At 45.8% G+C, this 26,698-nt stretch overlaps 2 protein-coding genes across 16 annotated transcripts; both read left to right on the forward strand.

Moving 5' to 3' along the window:
* Positions 1-988: 988 nt before the first annotated feature.
* LOC117962399 (suppressor of IKBKE 1-like) lies at positions 989-5,505 on the forward strand. 5 transcript variants are annotated; one of them, XM_059004701.1, is made up of 8 exons: positions 989-1,129; positions 1,440-1,573; positions 1,731-1,795; positions 2,320-2,480; positions 2,667-2,772; positions 2,950-3,092; positions 3,217-3,330; positions 4,037-5,505. In XM_059004701.1, the coding sequence occupies exons 4-8, from the start codon at positions 2,322-2,324 to the stop codon at positions 4,139-4,141; spliced, it is 627 nt and encodes a 208-aa protein (XP_058860684.1). In that variant the 5' UTR covers positions 989-1,129; positions 1,440-1,573; positions 1,731-1,795; positions 2,320-2,321; the 3' UTR covers positions 4,142-5,505. The 5 variants fall into 5 exon arrangements, with proteins under 5 accessions (XP_058860684.1, XP_058860685.1, XP_058860686.1 ...); XM_059004702.1 differs by lacking the exon at positions 989-1,129 and having other exon boundaries at positions 1,414-1,573; positions 2,307-2,480; XM_059004704.1 differs by lacking the exon at positions 989-1,129 and having other exon boundaries at positions 1,415-1,573; positions 1,731-1,781.
* Positions 5,506-7,069: 1,564 nt separating this feature from the next.
* On the forward strand, positions 7,070-26,375 carry LOC117962624 (cold shock domain-containing protein E1-like). 11 transcript variants are annotated; one of them, XM_034907862.2, is made up of 22 exons: positions 7,070-7,191; positions 9,919-10,404; positions 11,756-11,921; positions 13,258-13,452; positions 14,325-14,523; positions 14,986-15,161; positions 16,194-16,280; positions 16,870-16,988; positions 17,526-17,607; positions 17,971-18,099; positions 18,542-18,667; positions 19,231-19,446; positions 19,726-19,866; positions 20,402-20,605; positions 21,939-22,046; positions 22,642-22,817; positions 22,958-23,070; positions 23,441-23,560; positions 23,966-24,144; positions 24,488-24,651; positions 24,942-25,074; positions 25,502-26,375. In XM_034907862.2, exons 3-22 carry the CDS (start codon positions 11,796-11,798, stop codon positions 25,547-25,549), a joined length of 2,841 nt encoding a protein of 946 aa, XP_034763753.2. In that variant the 5' UTR covers positions 7,070-7,191; positions 9,919-10,404; positions 11,756-11,795; the 3' UTR covers positions 25,550-26,375. The 11 variants fall into 11 exon arrangements, with proteins under 11 accessions (XP_034763753.2, XP_058860675.1, XP_034763756.2 ...); XM_059004692.1 differs by having other exon boundaries at positions 20,405-20,605; XM_034907865.2 differs by having other exon boundaries at positions 20,441-20,605.
* Positions 26,376-26,698: the final 323 nt, after the last annotated feature.

A 26,698-nucleotide genomic window follows, 5' to 3' on the forward strand; every position in this document is an offset into this window, starting at 1 on the left:
TTCCCCTTCACGAACATTCATTCATTTTGCACCAAACTTCTACCCTGCACTCCCAGCCCCCTGTGTTTCGGATTGCGTTAGACTATAATATGATAAACAATGACACTACCAGGTTAGTGAGCCCTGGAGGTGTGTGCTCAGCCTGGGAAGCCTCCGGAGAGTGGGGGGGGGGGGGGGGGTGAACCTTGTAGAACCCCGGCCAGGATCAGCAATTCATTTCACGCTTGCACCCGACACACCAAGCCGCAATGCCTCCAGTCTTGTTAATCGCTGTATTCCCATGCGTTTGCTTAGATTAAGTGTTTGCTGGCATACAGAATTAAAAGTCACATCCAATTAGCAGCCAGCTCCACTTATAACGTCGCTGAGAGTGTAGCTCTGCACGCAGAATGACAATGACAGTCCACTCTGCATAAACAGATGCATTCAGATCAGCTTTATGGACTTCTGATTCGTTTCTGAGTGTGGCTGCCTCGAATCCAGCTGACCACTTAGACACACACCAGAGGGATGAGAGCACGGTGTTAGTGCTGCACTGCCTGCCTGCCTGTCTGCCCAGGTGCGTGCTCCCCCAGGCCAGTCAAACAGCGCCCCGACAGCTTGAGACGGCACCGCTTCTCTGCAAACACGTGGCTGCCTCGCGGGGAGCCCAGAGGATCAGGCAGGCTGGCTGCGAGTGTTTATCGTGGAACCAGAACAAACACCACAAGGCCAGATAACAGAGCCGCACTGACAGATCACAGCCCAGTACTTATCAACTGCTGTGAAAGGGGTATTTACATCTACAAGGGCATCACGCTCTGGGGTCAAGGATACGCACACGCACACGCACACACACACACTTGGGCTGACTCGTTAAGTATAGATTTACTAATCCAAATTCTTACACAAGCTTGGATATGCTACTGCTATGAATAAGGTGACTATCCGGCTCTGTGTTCAACAGGTCAGTTTGGGACTGTTCAGGCTTGTCAGCTCACAACCCAATGCATTCTGGTAAGCGTGGTCCTGCTTCTCTTAAAGGAAAGAATGGTACCTGAGACAGGTAAAACGCACCAGAATGCATTGGATTGCGAGTTGAAAAGCCTGAACTGTCTTGTTGAACACGGAGCCCATATGATCACCTTTGGTATGAAAATTTGACGGCTATGAAGAAACATCAACATTTGCTTCCTACATACTAAAGTGTCACTTTCAGGGTCGATTACGGAGAAAGTCTTTTAAACCAGTTAAAAAGTAAAGTGTTTTTTTTAGTTGAAGTACTAGGGACTCAGGGCCTTGTTTTTAAAGTTTCATTCTTGAATGAACTCTCATTTTTGAAAGCAGAAAATGCTATTGCTACCAAATGAGATACAAAACACACTGCGGGTCCTTAAGGAGAACTAGAGACGTACAACTTAGTTTTTTGTTTGTCTCACTCTCTCCCGTTCCTCTGCAAGGCGCTAAGACCCTGCAGACGCGGCCTGCCGCCCCGGTCTAAGGAACGGAAGTGAAGAGGCGTCTAGGCCGGGCTGGAGAGGAAGGGGAGCGGGGTCAGGTACGCGGAAAGACCGCTGAAGGGGCTCGACAGCAGGTACGGTGTGTTTGTTTGTTGTTATCGTCCTAGACCGACATTTCCTTAAGATGTTTCGTTGTGTAGATCGGACGGCGACGTCTGGACAATATTGCCAACGAAATAAATACTTGTCAAAAAAAACACTGACTGAATATTTTTTTCCCTCCTTGTATAGCAACAGGAAGTTTTATCCAGACGGATGGATCAAACGCAAAGAGAGTGAAAAGTGTGTTTATATAGGTATTTGAATATGCATACTAGTGCACTTTAATGTAGCGTAATATTCCGTACGTGGTACGGTAGTCTTAGAGCTGCAGCAGCAGCGCTATACTGACTCAGTGCTATTGAGATCTGTTGAAAGTTTAATCTGCGGCATTGCTAACGCGGTGCTATTAGTTGAAGATGTAATTTATAACTGCCAGTTGCTGGGGGTTTGTGTAAATCAGTTTCATTAGTCAGGGCACGCACGTTTCATGGCAGAGACCGTGTGTTCAAACTGCCATAACGTGGATTTTGCATGGTATATGGACTAAAGATCACTTTAGACTAATTGTCAACACGTTAGCTTAGTTCTTTTTTAGAAAAAAACCGTACTGTGCTTTATTGCAATAAATGTATTTAAATGGCATTGAGATACACAATGCGTGCCTGTGCCATATGTATGATATTTGCTGGCAGTGCCAGGTTTTCCACAGTATGGGTTTGATTGAGTGAGGTGATACAGCCTTGGTTGATGATAAACGCCTGACAGCCTCTCGATGCAGGGATGGCGTGTACGATGCAGAAGATCCTGGGAGACGCCCGCACTCTGCTGGAGAGACTGAAGGAGCACGACATGGCAGCAGAGTCTCTGGTCGAGCAGTCTGGAGCCCTGAATCAGCGCGTGGAGGGCATGAGGGAGGTGGGCACAGCCCTGCCAGACAAGGTAGGGGCTCAGCCGGGGGAGGGGAGGGGCTACGACGGTGCCAAACGAGGCAGGCATGGGAGGTGAATGTCTCAAGGACTTGAAGCTGCTGATCTCTCCGTTGAGTGAATGTTTGGCAACAGCAGTATCCTGTCCAGCTAGATTGTTCTACGGTGCCCACTTGAATATGGATTAGTTTCGTTTCAGTACAAGGAAGATTGCCCAGAACTAAAGGACCTGTCGAAATACAAACCCCACATTCTGCTGACCCAGGAAAACACCCAGATCAAGGAGCTGCAGCAGGAGAACAGGGGTGAGAGTGTGGAGTGTGACTGAAGTCAAGCAGACAAGCGTTTCAGCGACGCCGTTATTCATGACGAAGGCGTGAGCTGAAACGCTGCTCTGCCTGCCATAGGCTGACTGCTTGAAGTTGTGGGTGGATATAAATGTTGTAATTTGCCTTCGCTGCCTGAACGCGGTGTCCCTGCAGAGCTGTGGCTGTCCCTGGAGGAGCACCAGTACGCTCTGGAGCTGATCATGGGGAAGTACCGCAAGCAGATGCTGCTCTTCATGACCGCCAAGAAGAAGATGGACACCAAGCCCGTGCTCAGCCTCCACCAGGAGCACTCCAAGGTCCAGTAGAGCCCCTCTGAAACCCAGTCAAACTGAACAAAAAATCTACTACTACTGCTTCGGCTTGAATTGAATTCTCTCTCTCTCTCTCTCTCTCTCTCTCTCTCTCTGTCTGTGTTTGCAGGAGGTGCAGGTGCAGGTTGATCGGATCTGTGAGATGGGAGCGGTCATGAGGAAAGCGGTCCACGTGGACGACCAGCACTTCTGCAGCGTCCAGGAGAGGCTGGCACAGCTTGAGGTGAGCAGAGCCGAACCGCACACTGGCCGTCAAACTCACACTAGCCCTGCGCCCAGTCCTGGTGTTCCGAACATTATTCTAGGTGTAGTTTTTGATCAGCTCCCAGGAGTTTGAACAGTCCCTGAACAAGTCCTATCTGTCTGCAGAATGCATTTAACATCAGGCTCCTGAGCATTTTAAATAAGACTTCATTGAAAGCAGCTCTGAAACCCAGGACTGGAGGCAGGGCTAGTGTGCATGGCTTGAAACTCACACCACACTTAATAGAAGCACACCGTCCTTTCCATTGACCTGTGCCGGACAGAAGGTATAAAACGCAGCTCCCCAAGGCTCTTGTGTTTTCTATGTATGCATGTATTTCCAAGACAGCGCAAAATATTCACAGCAGCAGCACAGTGAAGGAGCAGTGATGTGACTGACGCTGATACAAGGAAGGAAATGGTGGGTTTGAAAGCATGGGTTAGTACTCCAGCAGTTCACTAGAATTACGCTTTCTGTTTTCCAGCAAATTCAAAATCAAAGAATATCTCTTTTTTTATTTTTTAAATTGTCCGCACTCATGAACAAAAAAACTAGAGGTGATGTCAGAATTTCTTCATCTCTATTAATTGAAGGTTAAAAGTAAAAACTAGCACGTTTTGGACCTCAAGCAGCCGTCCTAAATAAATACATACATAAAATGTTTTTTTTTTTTTTTTTGGTTTAGATTGAGAACAAAGATCTGCGTGAACTCCTGTCAATCAGCAAAGGGACTGTGAAGCAGCAGCAACGACAGCAGAAGAAAGAGCCGTCTGAAAACACAATGAAATAGCACCACCGTGTGGGCAAAGGACGGCAGTGCACTGCGATCAAAACCACCCCTCACTGCGAGCGGTCTGTCCCTCTGTGCACTCCCAGCAGCACTGAGACTGTTAGGAAGCGGGCTGGACTGGGAGGTTAGACTCCTCAAGCCATCTGATACAATGAACGAGGTGAAATCGATGTCAAGATGCGGAAAATCATGACCATTTTTATACATAAGCTCATTTCATCCTTTTTAAAATGTTTTTTTTTTTTTTTTCAATTCAGTGTTGGCTTTTACTCTGCTGCGGTCCTGTTCAATCAGCTTTGCCTGGCAGGGTGCTGTATTTGCATACAGTTCAGGGATGGCAGTAAGACTCCTGTTGCATAGCGGTATTACCCGTTCCAGGTTTTATTATGATCTTGATCAGCCACAGTGTGTAGGCAGCAAGCTCAGGTGGGTCTTACTAAACTCTCAGTAAAACCAGGAATGGATCAAACTGCTGTGCGTCCCTGCTTGAAAATATCCAGCCGCTGAAATGTGTTTGTCATCCTTTTGTTGTAAACGTGGCAGCCTGCTCAGTAATCGCTTCGACTGAGAAACGACATTATTGGGGTTTTGACAGATCATATTGAGGTTCCTCAAGGACTGCAGCGGAGGGTCGAAGCTTTGCTTCTTGTGTTAATGTAATGTTATGGTCGTTTATACGTTTATCAAACGAGGGTGTTATTTTGTATCTAAAAAGTCTTCGAGAGGAGGACCTGAGATGCTGTGTGCAGCAGATGTGTGTTTGTAAAGCAGAAGTGTGCTGGCATGGCTTTTTCTAGCCCTCCTAGTTTATTAATATGGACCAGTCTGTCCACCGCCAGCATCACGCCACTATTTCTTTCTTATAGGATTGATCGCTGTGTGTAATCTGTGCCACCAATGTAAACATGTAACCTGGACAGAGTTTTTTGGGTTTCCTTTCATATTTTTTTTGTGATTATTCTGTATCTGTCAGCAGGACTTTCAAAGCATTTTTCTCCACATGGTTCTGAGACTGATTCCAACCTCTAGTTCTTGCAGTTTTCATCGCTATTGGAAGATAGACAGTAAACATCCTGGAAAGGCTGGTCTCCTTCGGGTTACCATCAGATCTTTCCCAGTCGAGACTGCGTTGGTGTTGTAAAGCCTTGCTCTTCAGTCTGGATTTAGGCTCCAGTTTGAAATGCTCCCTTTAGGTCAGCTTGGCGTGTGTGGACTCTCTCTCTTTGCAAGGCCCGCCCCCTCCCTGCCCAGCCGGATCAGTGCTTCACAGTTGCTGGTAAATACAATGTAGCAGCTTCTCAGGTCACACCACAGGTTAGGGTGTCTTTGTAATGCTCAATAAAATGTGAATATTTTGAAAAAAATGATTGCTTGGAATTATTTTATTTTTTTTTGCTCTAATTCTTAAAGTCTGTGAAATAATTAATTAAAACCACTGATCTGAAACATTTGCATGTGTATTTTGATTGTAGGAAATCGCGGAATTCATCAAATGGTGAGGTTGTTTTGTGATGTGGGCAAATACTCACTTGAGACAAACTAATTGCACATGTGAACTGAACTGGATTTGAACCTGGGACTCCAGTGCAGAAAGGCTGCCCACTGTGTCACCTAGCCTCCCAGTGCACACAGCAAAGAATACCTAACTTAGTGAACAAAATACATTTGAGAAAGGAAAGGTGGCAAACCATGACAGGCATGTATCGATCTGTCACTAATTAGACCAAGTTTAAAAATACTTACAGACATGAATGCACTGCCCTGACTTAGACATGAATGCACTGCCCTGACTTACAGACATGAATGCACTGCCCTGACTTACAGACATGAATGCACTGGACTGACTTACAGACATGAATGCACTGCCCTGACTTACAGACATGAATGCACTGGCCTCTCTTGCCTTACTTTGCAATACGACTGCTGCTCTGCTAGGTGCCTCTTGCCTCAGGCGGTCCGAGTGTTTAAATAAGGAACAATGTCTCGTTGGAAAGTATTCCATCACAGTTCATCATCCCACTGAATCCTTGACCCTCGTTAGCGCACAGGCAGTGGCTGTGTTGGCAGGGCTGACTCCCTGCATGGTAATTAAAGCACCAGGGTCCCACAGCTGTGCTGTTTACTGTAAACTAATCCAGCCACAGCCTCTCTGCAGATAGGATATCAAAACCCGACCAGCTGACAATAGCCAGTCCAGGACCTCAATGACTTCTTCATAGGGGGCCTCAGAGCAGAGCCTGGGTGCTTTTAGAAAAAAAAAAAAAAAATAGCAGCAATCCTATTTAAGGACCAGGCTGGACGTAGATACACCCCCTGTGAATCACAGCTGAATGGGTTAACGGTTACGTTAGCAGCATGCGAACCACTGCGACAGCTGCAAATACCACTGTGTGTATGCGTATGAACTGACATGCGCACAGACGAACAAACCAGCAGCTGCTTTCATTCTCACAGTCTGCTAAGGGAATGTCCTGACCAGGTTTCTTCAGAAGTGGCTCAGCAGCAGGTCATCTAGATAGATGCAAACCTCTGTAACAGACACTTCCAGGAGATTCAGTGCACATACAAAGAGCCTTAACAGTCAGGTGAATACTGGTGAAGTTCTGATAAAACCAGCAGTGTGTGTGTGTGTGATTGTACAGAAAAGCAATCTGAAGGATCTCAGGCAGTGTTTCTCAACCCCGGTCCAGGGGACCCCCTGTGTCTGCTGGGTTTAATTCCAGCTGAGCTGGAAAGGGTTAATTTTTGAAGTAGTTTTGTTAGTATTGGTTATTAGCTTTTTCAAGGTCGGTGTCCCGACACTCTGTGTGCCAAGTTTAAAAAACAAAACAAAAAAAACAACCATAAACGGGTGCGTTTTATCGTGTTTTTCTGTACAAATCTGTGCAGTGTAATGGTGCGCTGTCCCTTTAAGAGGGAGATGCGGCGTTTCCTCGCAGGGGCGGTGGCGGGACCAGCAGGGTGATCTCGCGAGAGCGGGCAGTTTTATCCCTACGTAATGTGCCGTGCTGCTTATGGCGGCGCTGGAGACAGTGCTGAGGGCTGTTGGGGTGAGTTATACTCGCGTTTTAACTCCTAACTTCGACTTTCAAACGGGACGGTGTTAAGAGTCAGTGCGGGGATGCCCTGTCGCCGCGGGTTTTGAAGGGGTCCGGGGAGCCGTGACGGTTTTATCGGCGCTCTTGTGTCGGGTAAGGGGGGGGGGTGCGTCTTAAATCACGGACGCCGCTTTATTTTCGAGTCTTATTTCCCAAAGCGTTTGAAAACGTCTTCAGTTTAAATAAAGTGTTTAAAAACGGGATCCCCGAGCTGCAGTAGTAGGGCGGACTGTGTGTTTACAGCGACGTGTACCCCCATCCCTCTTTGTTTTCAATAACACAATGTCTTTGTGTAACTAACGTCGCACTTTTGTAAGTAAAGCTTGGTGTTTCAGCTGTGCTGGGTGGATGGGGGGCCACTGGAAGCGTCGAGCGGCTGTTTCTTTCGCAAACTTGAACCCCCGAGTTAAATTTTAAAGCATAAATACGCATATTCGTGTTGTCTCCAGCAAGCTTTAAACGGAACCGTTATTGATGCGCCGGCCGGCCAACCAGCATTGGCAGAGCGCCGTGCGGTGCGGCGAACCAGCCAATGAGCTTAGAGCTTTGCACAACGAGGGCGGGCCCTAACCGCGGATGTGGATTCGGCTGCGTCACGTCGCTGCGAAGCACGCGCTATTGTTGCGAGGAGGAGGAGGAGGAGGAAGAAGAAGAAGGGGGGGGGCATTTTTTTAAAAATTTGCTTTATTTAGCTAAGCTGAGACACAAAAAGCAAAAAAAAAAAAAAAAACTACAAATCCCATAGAGCACTGCTCTGTTGACGCAGACCTCCCTCTGTTTTGCAGTGTTGGTGTATAGAATATATAAATAGCCTGTTTTAATCGGCAGAAGGCCAGGGTCAATACTGAGGACGATGACAACAAAACACGTAAACAAAACCCGATGCGGGGATAAGGGGGCTGCGATTGAAACGAGGACGGCATGTGCGCGTCTCAGTGCCTTGCTCGCCTTTTTTACACTACCTAGTAGTCTGGGTGTTGTGTGATTGTATTTAGTCCAGACCCCTGGTTCTGCTGGAGTAGTAGCGGCAGTGAGTTCCTGTTCTGAATAAGCGCTTTGTCGCTTGCGATTGAAAGCTGTAGTGCCTGCAGTGTTCCATAACCGGAGCACCCCCTCCTGCTCGCGCAGTCTGATTGCCCTACATTATTCTAGGGTGGCAGGTAGGACACAGGATCAACTTCATGAGCATCACCGCCAGGTCAGGAGAACTAAAGATAAACGCCACAACAACAAGTCAGAGGAGTTTATTTGGTATGTAACATGCTGCTCCAGGTGGTTTAAGGGTAAAGTCTTTTGTTTTGTATTGGGACAGTTTTCTTTAAATCCTCTAGAAATGCCCAGGAAACAGCCCTAGGCAAATACTGCCAGCTTCTGTGCATAAATTGTATAGCATGTTTTTGTGTTCCCTGGCTGGAGAGTTTGACAGATTGCACCAGCTCTATTTATTTATTTATTTATTTATTTATTTATTTAGAAGTTAGGAGTAGATAATAAACTTTATTTGAGTATACTCTCCTAACTTTAAAACAAACCTGATGCACATTTTTACACTCAAATTGAGTTAGCTGAATAAAGTTGTTCTGCTTTCATGGTGCAGTTGTAGTGCTGTCAGCTGATGAATGGCGCTCTTCTGTTTGCTGACCCTGTAGGAACCTTGTTTATAAGCTCTGTTCACAGGGAAGACTGCAGCAGCCCCTTGGCCAGATGCAGAGCAGGGAGTGTGTGCAGCTGCTGCTGCTGTGCCAATGGTTTTCCCGGGCTGTGCAGCTGCTGTAGGAAGCACTGGCTGTTGGGACAATAAGTATTTATAGTGGGTGAGGCTCTGAGTGAAGAATCCAGGAGGCTGGCAGAGGGAGAGAAGCAGCTGATCTCATCCGAGACAGGCCAGCAGCTGACTCTCTATTTTCTCTGTCCTGTTCGGGGGGGGGGGTGTGGAGCAGGGGTACGTCAGTGTTGATTCAGGACTCCTACCAACAACGTTTATTTAAACCCTCAATCGCACTAGAAAGTGGAAGTCTGTTCTTTCACTGCACACGTGCGCACACAAGCCAAGCAAACAGCCAGGTTTTAGCATTCTGTTAATCACGAGTACAAATTATTATTATTATTAATTTTTAAAAGCAATCAGACTTTGTGCTTTTTGTCTTGTGTGCTGAAGCAGAATGTACATTGTTCAGTTGACCAGTTCTCTGCTTGCAGTGAATATGCATGCTTTGCCTATATGTAAGAAAGTCAGCCACAGTGGTCGCGAGTTCCCTGTCGGTTTCTTCTCCACACGCAGCTCCTGGCTACCTCCTGACACACTTCCTTTGCAGCAGGTTTGGCTACATCTAGTGTGAGATACAAAACCTGACAAACTAAACTCTCTAGACGGGACGCGCTTATTATTTTTAATGAGAGGTTTTGGTTTCTCAAGGTCGCGTTGAACGTGTTTTATTACTTTGCCAGGGTGAGCTGAAATCTTAAGTAGATCAGTGTTTCTGCTCTCATCGGTGTGACAGCACAAGAGTTTGATCTTGAGTTCTGCTTAGTCGTATCGCACCCCTCCTCTTCCCTTGCAGTGGGTCATGTGTGGTTTAAAACAAGTACCCCAGTCATTAATGTAAAGCTTACCATTTATTTAAGGTGAATAACTTGAGTGCTGACGTCAGGTTTTGTTTTCCCCTTCTCTTTCCTCAGTATGAAGTGAAACGTAACTGATTTTACCATCTGAAACTGCTGCTTCACGTTCAGATCACGTAGAAAAACCTAAATCAAGTTGCAACGACGCTCGAAGACAAGAAGAAAACAAGAAACACGCAACCAAAGAACCAAGACAGCCAGAAAGACGAGCTGAAAAACAAGACACAACGCTTGATCTGAAACAAGAAGTGTGTGCCTACTCAACAGCTTCTAAAAAAGAAAAGCACTTCCCAACGCTGCTACTAGTCCTTATTTCATTCTCCGCGCTGCGCTGTGACACCTCGCCCAGTGCAGCAAGAACAGGACCCTTTGCTAGCTCCACTAGACCCCTCTCGTCCCTCTTCCACTCTCTCTCTCTCTCTCTCTCTCTCTCTCTCTCTCTCTCTCTCTCCTTGCTATTCTGTTTTGTTTTCATTACAGCAGTGCTATCTGCTTCAGACCCCTGCACGTACAAGACATATCATATACCTGTAACAGGACAGGGTAAGTGTCACAGTGAAGAATGATTTCCGTGTGTGTGTTTGGTTTTTTTCCTGGGGGAGGGATAATGTCTATCAGATTCTGTAGAAGTCAGTGGTACGCTTCCTAAGCACTGTTAATGATTAGCATCTTTTGTTTTTATACCGACTAAGGATTGGATGGCCATGGAGAATAAGCTGTACCCCCTTACCCACCACCCCGACCTCTCTCCAATGTGTCCGTCGCGTGTCCCCCCACCCCCCTCAAAGCACTGTGGTGGAGCAGCATTTAATGAATCGTGCACTGTTGCCTGCGCAGTATCTATTTTATATTAACAGGAATGCCTTCAATCTCTAGTGCTGAAGTAATTTTTAAATAATAATAATAAAAAAAATGTTCTTAACTGGATTCCCCCTTCAACTATATAGAAACAATAACCAAACTAAACCTGAATCTAATTGCTTGTCCGAATGTTTACTGAGTCAGTGAATGGGCGATGCTAGAGCAGTTCATATCTTGTATTCACAGCAGGGGGTTTAAGGTTTTAGCTGCCTGACAATAAGAGTAAAGCTGGTATTGTGGTGTTTTTTTTTGTTTTTTTTTTAAAAAGAGCAGATTTTATTTAGTAGCGTGCATCTTGCTTGGCATTTCTGTAATGTTCCTTCAGAAAGGGGGGAATTGGCTACAAATCAAACTCCTTAAATCACATTCCGTATGCAGGTTTTTTTTTTTTCTTTGGAATAAAAACTGCACAGTTCTTTTTAAAGGACAACTAGATTGCGTTTCCTGAGGATTGAAGTTGTATGATTTTTTTTTTGGTATCGGTGCTGCCGGGCACGAAGTCTATCCCCTCTTATATTCCTTGCTGCATGCAAGCTGACATTGGAGATGTTTTGCCTGCAGTGCAGATGTTTAGCCTACATGGTTTGATGCATTTATTTTGTTGACGTTGTAATTGCCTGAAGCAATTGTTGAGAGACAGAACAGTCATTTCCTTTTTGTTTAGTAAATTGAATTTTAGACAGCAGCCAGGACTGTGTGGCTCTCTCTTTTAATGCGGATGTTTCATTGGGGACAGGGTGCCTGTACTCTTCAGGTGAACTCTTCTCGGTTGAAATGATGAAACTGTGTTCTTGCCAGTCCAATGTAGATATTGTTTTTGGTCTGCAGTTTCACATCAGTTTTAGATGTCTGTCTCGTCAGGCTTTTTAAGGGCAGCCCAAAACAACGGCTCATCGTTTTGAAGTGGCCAGCATCCCTCAGTTCAATTTTAATAAAGAAAACCTGATGTCCTCTTGAGATTGCCCCCTGCGGTGGGTTGTTTTTTTATTAAATTCATGGTTTTTGCTTTCTGTTTTGTTGTCCTCACATGCAGCATTTTGAAACGCAGTGTAGATTGCAAAGCTCCTAGGAATATGGCAAGCACCTGGAAGGGCTTTGTTGAGTTTACCTTGCCTGCCTCACCCCCCACTGCGTACGTTAGCACTGACCTGGGGAACACCTCTCCTGTCGGACTCGGCTTATCGCCGTACGGACGATCCGTAAGTTCCATTTACCCTTCCTCCTCCCATCCTCATCTTAGTGCTGTGTGTGGCCTAACCCTCCATCGCTCCCGCTGGGCTCTGGGATTAGCCTCTCTCTCTCTGCAGGAGACAAGGGCTCGATCGCTCGGCCCCCGTCGGGGCGCCAAAATAAACCGATTCAGGTTTCCGCGTTGACAGATGAGGTTAGACATGCGTCATAATGTGAAAAGGCTTCATGTAACGTATTTAATATTTAAGGTTCTTGCTGCAAAGTGTTTCCCAGTTTACTATATCAGATAGGTGCTGAACAGGTCTTGTAAGAGTTTGAATATCTCGGCTTGTGGCTTCTCTATTTATGTATGGGTTTTGTAGTACTGCGTTTAGGTGAAAGTGCCTCTGGACAATGTGTCTTGCTGTTAGGGGATTGGAAACGGAGAGAACGGTAGTGGTTTACTGTACAAGGCAGATCTGAGCTGACATTCTCTTAAGAGAATCTGCAGGTAGGAGGCTGGTCTTGTGCCCTGCAATATACACCTTGCATCTAACCCTCCATTCCCCCGTGTCATGTGCCTGGTTTAGATATCAATGCATTGCTTCATAGACTCCAACATGAATTTTTTCTTTGGTTCCATTCTAACCCTTGTAAGTCTGTAGTGCCAGTGTTGGGAGTTTGTGTTTCTGCAGGGACTGCGATTCCCAGCTGATCCGAAGGACCAGCCCACCCTTCCAACCCACCTTTCCAGTCCAAACCCTGATGTGGTTTCTGTGCGTTTTGCCTGCTTTAAAATGGGTCTAGTTTGATCCAAACAACCCTCCATTGCCAACCAATTTATATTCAAATAATACTGGTGTAATTGGTATAAAAAAAATAAATAAAAAAAAATACCCTTAGTTTTAATACTGGACGTCTTCTGTCCTGTTTGCTCTTTGCTGAGCACCCCTGCTGCCAGTTCAGTGCTTTACCTTTTTTTTACATTATTAAATGTTCTTGCCTGTGTGCTTTTAGTTTTTGTTACTTGGGAAGCCCAGTGCAGTCAGTACAATCCGTTGACGTTTGCTGCGTTGCATGTCTCAAGTCTAAGCAAATACAGTGTAAATGTATATTTTCTTTATCGAGTCTATGTACGTATGAACGCAGAAAAATGTAAAGTCTGCAGCAGTACAGATACTGCAACAGCTGGTATCTTTTTTGCTGTGGAATCTGTTTTTAAAAGCATGATGTCGGGGTGGAAAGTGGGGAGATGGAATCGGTCTTCCCAGACCCAGGCCACTGACTCTCGCTCTCTGAATGTGTGCCTCTGTTCTGTGTGTTGTGCCGTGTTTTGAAAGCAGGGTTGTTGTTCCTCCTTGACAGTGCTCTGCAGTGCTGCCCCGGCTGTTTGAGATGGAGCAGCTGTACCCCGTTCCTCCAGACCACCCTCTCCCCCCTCCTCCTCCTCCTCCTCCCCCCGCTGCCCTGCCCTCCCACCGTTCCTCCTCCATCTCCTACCCCAGCACCTCTGCTGCTGGGCGTAAAACCCTGAAGAGAACCGCCCTCTATCAGAGATCTGTAAGTGGTGGAGGCCTCCCCTCTGCTGCACATCTGAACTCTAACTGCATGGAGGCGTGTTTCTGTGCCCAATGACTAGTGACTAATACAGAGATCCCAGACTACAGTTATTTTACATGAAGTAAGGTAACGAGCAAACGTCAGAATATTCAGAACAGTCCTATTAAGTATTGCGCTTTATTCAATTACAGTGGAGTTTCTAGGCCATTCTTTTAATCTGCAAGTGTGGGATGTGATAGAATTGAGATACGCCCTCCAGAAGCACCAGTAGGACCATCGGTAGCTTACTGTCCATAATGGGGGGTGGTGTGGATGTCAGTTTTTGTATTTTACACTGGGTAGGTTAGGAGTGAGGATTTGTTGTGCATGCATGCATGCGTGTGTGCGTATTTAAGTCACTTTGAGTGTGTTGGACCTTTTAACTTGTGTTTTATTTTTTTTTAATATATATCTGCATTGTTTGTAAAAAGCAATTTACACAATCCAATTACTCCTTCTGGTAAAATAAAAAGTGAAATATGCCAAGCAGAAAAGTGCTACTGGCAGTACTCCAAGCCAAACGCACAAAACTGAACCTGTTACTATCTGAGGTGATCTGGGGGTCCTGCTAAATGCAAGACCATCAGATTTCTGTGGATCTAAGAAAGCTTCTCGGTTCTTTTAGCTGTTGGCTGCGATGGAATATTATTGTCTGAGAATCAGAAAGGTCCAGTCTAGTAGTCCCAGGCTCCTCATGCGCTCTGTAGCTGTTTGCAAACCTGAGGTGTGGTGCAGTCAGAACGGAGCACGAGAGAAAGGGCTCTTAACCTTCTGATTCTCAGACGAGGAGGCCCATCTCTAATCTCCGTCCCTGCCTCGCGCGACTCTTCCAGATGAGCTTTGATCCAAACATGCTGCACAGCAACGGGCACTCCGGCTATGCCAGCGACACGGCTGGGGGCCTGCGGGAGACGGGCGTCATCGAGAAGCTGCTCAACTCCTATGGGTTCATCCAGTGCTCCGAGCGGCAGGCGCGCCTCTTCTTCCACTGCTCCCAGTACAACGGGAACCTGCAGGAGCTCAAGGTTGGAGGTGGGTGAGACCAGAGTTCAGATACAGAGCAGTGGAAGTCATCCCCCATTATGTTAGGAGTTACACCAGAACATGATATGGTTATATAAACAATGTAAATGCTGTTTACAATACCCCCCCCCCCCCCCCCCCAATGAACACAGAGCCCCTATATCTTATGCATTGCATGTTTTGAGGTCCCCCCCCACCTTGTATAATTTCCAATTTGGAGAGGCGGAGCTGTAGGCAGTGGGAGGAATAGACCAACTGAACACCCAAGAATATGGGTGGTCTACGTGTATCATTTGTAGTTTTGAATCTGTGCAGCTTGTCTATAGAGCGTCCGATTTGGGACTGAATCATGACTGGGGTGAGGCTTGTGACGCCTGGGGGGGTTGCAGTGCAGACAGTCCCCCCTCCTGGGGTGTAGGGGGCGCTGTGGGGTTGCATTGTGTGTGTATCACGGAGCGTTCTCTCCTCCAGATGATGTGGAGTTTGAGGTGTCGTCTGACAGGCGCACAGGGAAGCCCATCGCGGTGAAGCTGGTAAAGATTAAACCAGAGATCCTGCCTGAGGAGAGAATCACTGGGCAGGTGGGGCCGATTGACACAAACTCACTCACCACTCCCCTTACTGTGCTGCATGGTTTTAGAGATACAGTTAAGAAATCCTTTTTTTTCCGTTCATTTATCATTTGTTTAATGTTCATTTTTATTATTATTTAAGTAGTTTGTATACACAGTGAAACCTGTTCTGTCCACCTCTGATACTGAAGGGCTCAAATAAGAGAGAGCCCGATAACACAGGAGCGGAAAGCTTGTGTTAAAACTGTTATACTGGGATGAGTTTATTACATTGGCAACATGCAATCGTGTGTGTTTAACTGTTCCCAAAATCCTATTCGATTTGGAAACTGGGTGTTCAAGAGGCATAAAATATATCAATTTGACAACTGTTTTTAAAGGTCATTTGAGTGATTGTAAGCAGGTTTTACTGTGTAATTAATGTGTGTTTTATTAATGTCAATTACATTTAAGACCGACCATTTAGGAACTATTTTTAAGAGTCGCGATGTGTATTTTTAAAAGTGTGAAAGAATGTGTGACTTTGTTTTTTTAACTACCGAGTCCTGTACTTCACTTGATGTGCGTTTTGCGCACCTTTGCCAGGTACCCTCCAGACGGGGTTCTGAAGTTAGGAAACGAATACGGTGACGGTCACACTTTTGTTGCACATTTTTTTTGAAGTTACGAATACATAGCGACTCTCAAAAAAGGTTCATTCAAATGTCGTCAATTATCTCTTTTAAACGGGTGTAGTTACCCTTAATTTTAAACTGCATTCAATTAGAGAAGGAAGATTGCATTTACACTAATTTTATACTTGTTGGTTTTCTAAGTTTACAAAAACATGATGTATAGAATAACTTGGATTCAGCAAGCAAATGAGAACGTGCTGTTTGTGCATCCAGTCAAAGTTAGAAGCAAGGACGCACCCAGAGAGGAATGATTTGTAATTTGTAGCGTTCTGCATTGTAAAATAAATAGGCATCAAAAGCAGATGTTAGGACTGTTGCAGAAGTGCTAATCGATTATAAATACCTGTGCGTGCGTGCGTGCGTGCGTGCGTGTGCGTGTATAAAGCAGGTCATACGTAACTGAGTGAATAAACTGATGTTTGTATTTTAACAGGTTGTTTGTGCAATTCCAAACCACCTGGATGGAAAATCCGCCCCTGGACAAGCTCCCACCGGAAGTGTGTGTTACGAACGCAATGGGGTGAGTCAGTGAACATCTCCTCAGGAGGTGTGTCCCGTGCAATTGCACGCAGCCGGAACCTCAGCGTCTCAAACACAACTCTCGCAGCGATTGAACTGCATGTTGGTTCCAAACTTGCTGTGACAGATCACCTTGGTGCAAGATTTCAACATCACTACCCACTTTTTGCCTGCTCTTCTTGCTGTTGTATTTGAGAACCGAGCTATACGTCTTTTCAAAGACTGTCCTTTTTAAATTGCAGTATAGCAAGACCCGCATGCAGGATTTGCTGCTCCCAAGCAGGGGTTGACTCCCACAGCTGTAGACGGGTCCAGGTGTTTGGATAACCAGGGTCTATAAAAACCTTTTCAGTCGATGCAAGTCTAGGCAGCTGTGGATACTGCCTTTTTAGAAAGTACTAGGAACAATTGAAGAGTTTTATGTCCTGGTTTAAAACAAGATAATTTACTTTTTAAAGGCATCAGGAAGGGGTGTGGGTAAGAAGGGGTCTCTTCTAGAGTAAAGCGTATCTCCCCCCCCCCCCCCCCCCCCCAGACTGAAGGGCCTGTAAGGCATTCTGGAAGTGAGGCTGCATTAGACCGTAATCCAGCGCTCTTCTCTGTGTGCACAGGAGGTGTTCTACCTGACCTACGCCCCCGAGGATGTGGAGGGAAGCCTGCCGCTGGAGACCGGGGACAAGGTCACCTTCTTCATGGAGACCAACAAACAGTGGGTGCTCTCTGCTGGTCATCGACGCCAGGACTAGCTTGGCTTGTTTTTGTCTCGTCTCTCTTATACTGTTTCAAATGGCATTACGATTCCCATTGTACAGTGGCTTGAGCCTTTCCAGGTCATGCTGTCAGCTTACAGGTGAACTCGGTAAGACTCTTAAAGTAGAAGCGACTGAAACTTTTACCCCCCCCCCCCTTTTTTTTCTTTCTTGTAATGATTGGTCCCCATATTATTATTATTATTATTATTATTATTATTATTATTATTATTATTATTATTATTGTGCTGACGATATTCAGGTTCTTTTAGATGTATGAAAGAGACGTTTTGAGACTATCTTTATGTAAGGATCCCTGCAAGCACAGCCCTGTTGGATCGTGACCTTGCTAGCTCCTGAACGGGCTTCTGCAGCAGCTTGTCAGCAAGAGAGTTTTCAACCATGCTGAGGAGCTAGCTGTGCTTTAGCTGTACCTGTGCTGGCCCTGTGGGCACAAAGCGAATGAACTAAACCAAGCTGTTTGGATGTGTCCTCAGTACCGGCGCAGTGAGTGCCCACAGCATCATGCTCGTTAAGAAGAAACAAGTCCGCTGCCAGGGGGTCGTCTGTGCAACCAAGGTAAACCAAGACACGGCTGCGTTTCCCTCCTGTAGCGCCAACAGGTTACCAAGACGCTTGACGCCTCTTGCTTTATGAAGTTTAACATGTAATTTGACTTTTGTCGTTAGCCTGGCCTTCTATGCTTCTGTTGCCCCCACAAATGCAGTTCAGTACAGCAAAGGTATCCTTTTGAAGTTTATGCAGTTAACCTGGAAAGAATACCTTTGCACTTACAGCTTTGTAGTTAATGAAAAGGCGTTTCCCTGTGATCTGTAGCTGCGTTGCATGACTTGCCTCTCGCGGTACCCGTTGGGGTTGCTGGGGTGGCTGGACCGCCCGTGTGTAACTGTTGCTGCTGTTGTTGTACTGCCGTCCCGTCAGGAGGCCTTTGGGTTCATCGAGAGGGGAGATGTGGTGAAGGAGATCTTCTTTCACTACAGCGAGTTTAAAGGGGACCTGGAGACCTTGCAGGCAGGAGACGATGTGGAGTTCACCATCAAAGAGAGAAACGTGAGTGACTGACTGTCCTGGCCAGAGCCCAAAGCATGTGCTCCCAAATGCCACGTATGTTATTTATCACGTGCATGCGTGAGACCTGTCTGTCAGTAACTTTGAGAAACTGTCGTCTTCAGTGCTGTCTGTGTATTTCTTTCTTATTGTGAACGGTCTTGTTTTGAGTGTTTTTTGTTTAGACTGTTATGGGTGGCAAAGTTCAGTTTCCTTGCATGGAATTCACTTGTTATATTTCCGTTGACTGTGTGTGTAGCAGACTGTAGGTGTGACTAATTCAGTATGCATGTTCACACAAAGGTTTTCAGTGTAATGGACAATACAACTTTGATTTTCTGTAGTATTAGCGGATAGCAATGCCTTAATTTTATACAGTTGGTTGGGTGGTTTACTTTGTCGTCCACCCCCCTCCTTTGTGGTCTCATTGTGTTTTCGTTTCCAGGGTAAAGAAGTTGCCACGGAGGTGCGGCTGCTGCCACAAGGAACGGTTATTTTCGAGGATATCAGTATCGAACACTTTGAAGGAACCGTCACCAAAGTGATCCCAAAAGTCCCCAACAAAAACCAGGTGACGTGTTTAACAGCAGGCAGCGCAATTCAAATCCGTGCCTCCTGTGAGTTGAATGCTCCGACTGTTGGATTCTCCTGCCTCTGGTGTTCCGTGAGGCGCCTGGAAATTAGATGTTCTGGGCTTGCTACCCTTGATTTTGTAGTATGAGAATTTTAAATGCTAAGTACACACCACACTAGCTCAAAGCTTCATCTTCCAAATAAACTGCGATGGAATTATTCCCAGTCCAAAAATCAGACCTGAAGGAAGCTTTGTGCTTGGTGAAGTTGTTAAGAGGAGTATTTTACAATAAGTACATGCATTCCTTTTTTAACTAGTGTGCTAACTGTGTTTTAGAGACTTTACGCTGCTCCATTGGTGATTTGTACATTGTTTTTTGTAATATAGAGGGCAGTCCTAAATTGAAGTCTACTACATGCACAATTCTCTTTCAATATAGCATGTCCATGAATGATCCAATTGTGAAATGGAGCTGTTTCTAAGGGAAACCTGGATTGTAGTTGCACTAAATCCAGTAAGGAAGGTTTTCTGATTTGTACCCTCCTCTTCTCCTCCTACAGAACGACCCCCTCCCCGGCCGGATCGCAGCACGGATCTCCTTCACTGAGAAGGAGCTGTTCTTCGGAGACAAGGACACCAAGTCCAAGGTGACCCTGCTGGAGGGCGACCACGTGCAGTTCAACATCTCCACCGACCGGAGGGACAAACTGGAGCGAGCCACCAACATCGAGATCCTGCCGGACACTTTCCAGTTCACCAAGGAAACCAGAGAGATGGTGAGCAGGGCTGGGGCTTCTCTCTCTCTCCTCTCCTCTCCTCTCCTCTCCTCTCCTCTGGATAAATAGATAGTGATTGATTGAACAGTATCCCAATAAGTGTCTGCTTTAATGGCATAACCCAGTTGGATCAATATTCTGCAACTATGGCCACGAAGTGTTAAATTGCACTAGACAGACACCACTGCATGCATTTCTCAGTACTGAATTATTTCTCCCCCAGCAGTGCAGATTTTAAAATCGCAGCTCTTTTTTTTTCTTCTCCCTCGCTCCCTGTAGGGCGTAATTGCTGCGATGAGAGACGGGTTTGGGTTCATTAAGTGTGTGGACCGAGATGCCAGAATGTTCTTCCATTTCAGTGAGATTCTAGAGGAGAGCCAGCTGCACATCTCGGATGAAGTGGAGTTCACAGTCGTCCCTGTAAGTACTGTTTGTTAAATTGCCCTTTTTAACTGGTGCTGTAGTGTACCGAGACGGACCGTTTCACAAGCTATTGCAAGTACAGTCTCTGTAGCCCGTGCTTGTGAGTAGAATGTGGAGTGGTCCGTCTGTTTTTATATCTCTTGTCTGTGTAATTTCTAGAATCCACTGATTTGTTTTTCATAGACTCCTGCGTTTTTTTGTTCATTTTGTATTCTAGAATTGTCTGAAGGATAACCGTGTAATAAAATGACCCGAGTTGGGTAATGCTTGGTTGGTAGATGATTCTGAACATTTTTAGGAACATGTCATTCTTTATTTAAACTGAATGAAAGCATGCATAAAAGTACGTATTTGCATCCCGTAGTAGGAGTCTTATTAACCAATGCCTTGCCACGTTTATTAAGTTTAGATTTTGTTTTTCAAGATCGGGAGCACTGCAACAGCTCCCTTGATCTCCAGCTATTTTTGAACCTTCAAACTTCACCCCGTCTTGTTGATGCAAACCCTGAAAGCATGTTCATGTCCCGTGCAGCAGTTTGTTCTGACCTCCCGGTCCGGCTCCCCTGTACAGGACATGCTGTCGGCTCAGAGGAACCACGCGGTCAGGATTAAGAAGCTGCCCAAGGGCACTGTGTCCTTCCACACTCAGTCTGAGCAGTGCTTCTTAGGGGTGGTGGAGAAGGAAGCCACTGGGGCCTCCTCTAAAGCCACCAGCCCTGCCAAGGGCAAAGAGAAGGTTTGGACATTTTCATCATTTCCCTACATGCAGTGCGTCTGTACTTCTACTCAATATGGATTGCTTTTTATTGTCCGTCTTGGGCTGTTTTTACCTGTCTTGACAATCTTGTGTATTTCATACTCTAATCTTCCTTTCTTCTCTGCTCTCTCTCTCTCTCCTCTTGCTCCTTTGCCTGCCTGTTTGTTGCTCCCCACTACATTTAGAAAAAAGAAAAGGTAGGACAATGTTTACCATGTAGCTAAAACTTCAGGAGTACCGACAGTCTGACTCCTGATCGTTGTGTTTCTTCTCTGTCTCTGTGTTCAACTCCTGTTTTAGTTTTTTGCTTTTTTTTTCTCAACTTTCTGAACCTTCATACTTTTTAAAATTAAATGTATTTAATTAGGAACTATTACATTACGAGTTAAAGTTAACTCCCCAAAGATTCATAATGGAAATCTGCAAAAACACCTTAACGTTGAATAAGGCTTGGAGAATTGTAACAGTGAAATGTAGTAACTTTGCATTTTAATTTTTTTTTTAAATTTCAAAATCCCAAGAGTAAAGTAGACAAGGTGGGTTCCTGCGGTGTGGTTTTGTTGCTTGAATGATATTGACTGATATCACAGATTCACTAACATTAACTCACCAGCAGTAATGCAGTCCTGGGTGCACTAAAATGGACACTCCCTGTGTAGTAGGAAGATGGTGGCCTTGCATTTAGGGCACAGTAGTCTTTTTTTTTTTTTTAATCCTTCTAGTCCAGCCGTCGATGTGGCTTTAATAAAATATTCAGTAAACCTAAACGGGTGTCTTCCTCGTGAATTGTTTTTATTTAACGTTTGATCACACTAATCCTGAATCGGCATCGCTGGGTTATTACTAACGATTGGACGCTCCTTAGTTTCACTTGTCTGTGAATCTCATTGGGGGGGCAGAGTTTGTGTCCTGAAGTCGTCTTGTTGAACTGAACGTTTGTTTCTGGAAGTGCAGGCATGCACGGATGCTTTGGCATTGCTGAGCATACACTAAATCCTGTTTGAATCAACAGAGTGCATGTTTGCCTTCTGTTCCTGTATCCATTTGAAAAATTGGATTTATATTCAATTGCTGTATCCAAATAAAAAAAAGAATTTATATTCAATCACAGAGTAGGCTAAGGCATCGATACATTCAGAGGTGCCACTACCAAAACAATTTATAAAAGTAAATGTATGTACCAGCCCTGGGAGTGATTCTTGTGCAGGATGTCTACACAGTGCTAACCATGTATAGATAGCCTTGAGGTGTATCCTTACCCTCCTTGAGCGGTTCATGTGAACGTCTGCCTTCTCCCCCTGTGTTACCGCAGGATGCAGAGGAGGGTGTTATTGCATATGAAGACTGTGGCGTGAAGCTGACTATTCCCTACCACACCAAGGACTTGGAGGGCTCTGCTAATCCACAAGTTGGGGATAAGGTAGGAGACGTCTGCGTGATTCACACGCGGAAATGTGTAGGACTTCCACGCACTTTCAATAACCCGAGAGTCACGCGAGGAGAACTGTCGGTGAAACTTGGCTGTCGTGGTTGGTAACTAAAGGGGGGGGGTGGGGTTTGTTTGTTTTTTTTGGGGGTACAACAGCAAATACAATGAGATGCAGAAATGTCATCCGATTGGGATGCATACACAAGCTGAGTTGTGCATTTCATGTAGAACAAACATCTTCCCAGTCTGGTGTTGGATTGGAGCCTGCTAATGCAGGTGGATGGCTTTCAGGAGAGCCGTGCAGCCTGAAGTTAACACTGAGATGAGGCGAGATCAGTTTGATGGTCTAGAAGGGTTTATGGCAGCACAGGTGACTCCTAGGGGGTTTTGTGGTACATGTAAGAATAAAGGGCAGTTATTAGGTGGTGGTCACAGCAGTAGGTTTTGGACGTTCCAGGGGTGTGTTAAATCCATTCCCTCGGTCCGCTGGTGGGCTACACACACACACACAATGTTCAGAAGGACTTGTAGACCTTGTAGGCAGCTCTGTGCTGAATGTCTTTGTGCTTGTTCTCTTCCTGTCCAGGTTGAGTTCACGATTTCTGAGGTGAAGCGAACGGGCCAGCAGAGCGCTGTATCCATCAAGATCCTGAACCGCAGTGTCAACTCCAAGAGGCTGCTGGGATACATCGCAACTCTGAAGGACAACTTTGGGTTTATAGAAACTGCGAACCACGACCAGGAGATCTTCTTCCACTACAGGTCAGCTGTTGCAACACACACACACACACACATATATATATATAGTGAAAGTGGCTGTGTGACCCGTACAGTGGTTTCATTTTGCGTGCATGCTCCAGCTCCTCGGTTCGAGTGCTGATCTGTGCTGTGTGTCTCTGCAGTGAGCTCTGTGGGGATTTGGATGATCTGGAGCTGGGGGATTCGGTGGAGTACACCCTCTCCAAGGGCAAGGGGAACAAAGTCAGTGCTGAGAAAGTCACCAAGGTTACTGCAGGTGAGGAGACGCTTTCACTGGGTTCCGTTCTCCACATAAAATCTTAATTGTGGATTTTATGCCAAGTCTTTGTAACATACTTGGCGTCCTGCTTTTATTTTGGTTTGTTAATTTAAATAAATAAAAGCAAAGAAGTTGTGCTCCCTTTAGTTCATTTTATATTGCCTCGTCTGAGTGGTTTTGGTTATATTCACATTCTGTGGTTGCCATGTGAGGTGAGCTTGGTTCATTTCTTCTTTGTATTTATAACTTAACCTCCTGTGACTGTTTTGTTTGTTTTTTACCATGTCTTATTTCCATACCCTTTAAACACAGACAGGTCTTAACTTGCATGCTGTCTAAAGCGTTCCTCCCTGTTGTGCCCCCGCAGTGAACGGAGCTGGCGATGATGTGAGCGTGACGGTGTGCCTGGGGAAGGTGGTGCGGCCCTTGCGCAGTGTGGACCCCACCCAGACAGAATACCAGGGAGTCATCGAGGCCATTGAGGAAGGTGAGGCTGCAAGGCTGCTACCATTATTACTGCCCCCCTAGCCTCCAGAACGCACGTCTTGCATGCTCTGTGTTTTAAGATCTGTTTGTAAACCGGTACGCTAAACTCTCCCATTTAAACCTGGATCTTTATTGATTTATAGAAGCAATAGATTATTGTGTTTCCACCTGTATTAACAGTAACCAGTCACTCATTACAAGACCTGGGCAGTATGGTTACGTGGCACATGAGATTCACAGAGATTGAATGCCTTTTAAAGGACGGGCACGCTGTTCATATCCAGGTATATCAGAGCTACCTTCCTGAAGGCAAAATGGGAATGCTCTGTCTGCAGCAGGTGTGTGTGTTCTGCTGGTTTTCAGTCGCCTCACTCCTCCTCCTCCTCCTGTGCTTGTTTGTCTGCAGGAGACATGAAGGGCCAGAGCTTCTCCTTCGGGATAGTCGGCATGGCTCACAAGGCAGACTGCCTGCAGAAGGCGGAGACGGTGAAGTTCCAGCTGTGTATGGTGAGCCAGACTGGGCAGAAGATGGCCTGTAACATCGTCCCTCTGCGCAGAGCCCCAGTGGAGTGTGTGAAAGACCAGGTAGGGTCAGCTTGAACCGAAGAGTAACGTTGGGTGCAGGTTCATCCCTTATCTTGCAGTGTTCACGAGGGGATGAACTGCAAGTGCTTTAAGTGTCTAAGCAAACGAAACCGTGACGTCTGTCTGCACACAATGTCCTGAGCTCTAGATGTTTTGGTTTTAGAGTTCAGATAAAAACTACACTTTCCTTTAAATAGCTGAAGAGACCTGCCCTATCCTCATCTCCCTGACCTGTTAAGCTTTTGTTTTGGGCAGCTATCCTGGTCTCTTCTGATTTTGTATTTTGTCGTCCTGCTTGCTTGCCTCCCCTCCCCTGCCCTGTGCGCTGCGTCCCGCCCTTCAGTTCGGTTTTATAAGCTACGAGGTTGGGGATGGGAAGAAGCTGTTCTTCCATGTGAAGGAGGTTCAGGACGGGGTGGAGCTGCAGGCTGGAGATGAGGTGGAGTTCTCTGTGGTTCTGAACCAGCGGACTGGGAAGTGCAGTGCCTGCAACGTGCGTCGGGTCAGGTATGCTCGCTAATGCTTATTCAAGAGGCCTCGGTCATGTAGTATTGGGATGGGGGTGAATTATTACTGGCTGTTAAGAACCGGTTATAAAATACTATGCAAGACACGGTCAGGCATAAAGCCTGAGGTCGTGTTGTAAGTGGCTGCAGCAGTTGTTGATGCAGAGTTCACCCCCTAGCCTCTAAGTTGCTTTGGAGAAGAGTCTGCTAAATGACTAATGATAATCCAGAATTTGCATCTCAGTAAAGGTAAATAATGACTTTGGTTCTCTGTCCTCTTCCTCTGTGCAGCGAGGGTCCGAAGCCTGTGTCCACCCCTCGACCGGATCGGCTGGTGAACAGATTGAAGAGCATCACTCTGGACGACTCGAGCGCCCCTCGCCTGGTCATCCTGCGCCAGCCCAAAGGACCCGACAACTCCAAGGTGCTGGGTGTATACTTTTTATTTACTCAAACACACGTCAGCAAAAAATGCAGACCTTTCCTGTGTTTGGAGTATGAGAGTACATGCCTCCTATTAGCCTGGTTCACTGGTCCCCAAAGCTACGGGGTACGCTGCCACTAATGTTTAGTCAGAGGGAAATCTTGGTCTTGGCATCACAATCCTAAATATAAACCTTTGTTGTAAAGGTGCACTTTTCTTTTTAGTGTCCCCCTGTATGTCCTTGTGATTTTGACGGCTGGTTTCACAGACCCTGGTCGGCACGGATCTTGGACTGCCTTTCCCTAAGGTTACATGGGGTAGTGCTTGTGGAGTGTGCTCTGAGGATCCAGCTGCTTGTGTTCCGGGGTCCTCTGAGCATTTGTCGTCGTCTCTCCTCCTCTAATCCGCACTGTCTTCCACCTTGCAGGGCTTCAGTGTTGAAAGGAAGATCCGTCAAGCTGGTGTCATCGACTGACCTCGCAGAGCGGAGAAGTTTTAATCCTGTGACGCGCCGGTGTGGAGTACGGTTCTGGAAGTGGGGTAGAGCAGCGCACCCACCCATCCCCCACCCAGTCCCATTCCATCCCCCACCGTCCTCCTGCAAACCCAGTCATAACAGTGCGGAAGCATCCACCTGCCTGCTCTCCTGAAAACCAAACAGAAAGCCCAGGAGCAGCTTGGGACCTTCATAGTCTTGCATAATCGGTTTTTTTTTTTTGTTTTGTTTCTTTTGAGAGGGGGAAAAAAAAAATCAGTGGCATTGAAGAGCGGTGCTAATTTTACTGCCAGACGATTTCTCTTTGGTTTAGCTTAAAGCTATGCGTCTGGTATGTTGCCTTCTGGAATTCTGCACCTTTTAAACGGTGTGCTTTTAAAAAGAGAGGGTTGGGGGGGCTATGTTGTTTCTCTGGGGAAACTTCGCCGTACACAATCCTCCGCTTTTTAGTAAAGAGCGGTTTTAACACTTTCGTGATCGAGCCAGGCAAAATATATCATGGCGTCCTGAAATCCCAGCTCTGATTCAGTCCTATTAAAGGTGAAGCTTTTTGGGGATAATGGACTTGAGTACGAGAGGCACTGGCACCTTCTGCTGCGAAAGGTACAGCTCTCTGACGTCGAGTTATCCCACTCCCCCACAATCAAGAACCAAGTGCTTCCAGGTGCAGAATTTCACATGGGGTCCCTGTGCCATTTGCATAACTTTTTTTTTTCTTTGTTTGCACATACTTGATGTTTTTACAGCTTTGCTTTCTGTGTAAGCCCTTGTTTCTGCTAATTAAAAAAAAAAAACAAAAAAAAAACATACAAAAATAAACAAATCTTTAAAAAAAAAAAACAATAAAAAAAATAAAGAATTACCTTTCCCAACCGGCACCCAAAATCTAAAACTTTTTTTTTTTTTTTTGAATGGGTTTTCGTAACCAAGAAAGCAGATTTGCAACGAGAGAAGTCTGGGATGAGCTGTATTCATGTATGTAATGTGTGCTTTATTTTTTTTTATCCTAGAAAAAGACATCATGGAACATTGTAAACTTACTAAAAGTTCAAAAGAGCATCAGAAGATGAAAGATCAGGAATCCAGTTCTGTGGTTTCGGGGCTGTATTAGGATTTTTGTTGTGCCTC

Source organism: Acipenser ruthenus, chromosome 30 (genome assembly GCF_902713425.1).
Source record: "Acipenser ruthenus chromosome 30, fAciRut3.2 maternal haplotype, whole genome shotgun sequence".
In the NCBI taxonomy this organism is placed as follows: Eukaryota; Metazoa; Chordata; class Actinopteri; order Acipenseriformes; family Acipenseridae; genus Acipenser; species Acipenser ruthenus.